This window comes from Stegastes partitus, unplaced genomic scaffold (assembly GCF_000690725.1).
Source record: "Stegastes partitus isolate 25-593 unplaced genomic scaffold, Stegastes_partitus-1.0.2 Scaffold1204, whole genome shotgun sequence".
NCBI lineage: Eukaryota > Metazoa > Chordata > Actinopteri > Pomacentridae > Stegastes > Stegastes partitus.
In genome coordinates, this window is record NW_007578935.1 from 295,684 (window position 1) to 296,542 (window position 859).

The 859-nt window shown below is 40.2% G+C and overlaps 1 protein-coding gene across 1 annotated transcript in view; it reads left to right on the forward strand.

Annotated features, from left to right (window-relative positions):
* The window catches only part of LOC103368790 (uncharacterized), a 10,825-nt gene extending 10,238 nt beyond the window's left edge, over positions 1-587 (forward strand). The window contains exon 3 of the mRNA XM_008297273.1: positions 333-587. Coding sequence (XP_008295495.1) covers positions 333-587 — 255 coding nt within the window. The remainder of the gene's footprint in view (positions 1-332) is intronic.
* The last annotated feature ends 272 nt before the right edge of the window (positions 588-859 follow it).

The window sequence follows — 859 nt, forward strand, 5'->3', positions numbered from 1 at the left end:
AATACACAAGCAGCAACGTGTCAGACCTCATCAGGGATAAATTACACATTCAGAACCAGAAAATATTGACACTTTAGAGGCTTTATTTTTTTTTATTAAGCACAAACTGATTCGATTATGGAGACATTTGCTAAATATTTGTAATAACTGACAGCTGATGGAAGCCAGAAAGCGAGTGAAAGCTGCCATCAAACAGCAGATAATAATAGATCTATGTGATTTAAACGCTGTCCTGTTGTTGTGCAGATTTCTCTATAAAATGAGACGTACAACCAGTAAAGAAGCTGTTGGTAGGCTGAATCTGCTCTGACGATGCGTTGCCTCCCTCCCAGGGCATTGTGGGTAACCTGGCCAGCGGTAAGTCGGCGCTGGTCCACCGGTACCTGACGGGAACCTACGTCCAGGAGGAGTCGCCTGAAGGTAGGAACCCGGTTCTGTTCCCAAAGTCCAGCTGGATCAGTTTCTTCAGCGTTTTCCCGCCAAAATCTTCCCGCTCTAATAAAATAGATGACAAAAGAAGAGCAGATAAAACCACCGACAACAAAAAAACAAGGAGATACAGATTAAAGCGCCGTCTGGCAGAATGAGACACCGACAACCTCCACGTCTGTTACCTCAAAACTCCAAAGGGTTTAATTGGAGATCCAGGAGAAAGTCTGCATTAATGAGATTTATGTGGCTTGAAATAAACGTTTCGACAGTTTGTTTTGGTTTAATATGAAATAATATCTGTGTTTTTGATAATTTAGTCCTTTATTACCAGCTTTTTACTACTTTAGTTCATTAATATCCAGGTTTTTACTACTTTAGTCCATTAATATGCAAGTTTTTATTACTTTAGTCCATTAATATCCAGGTT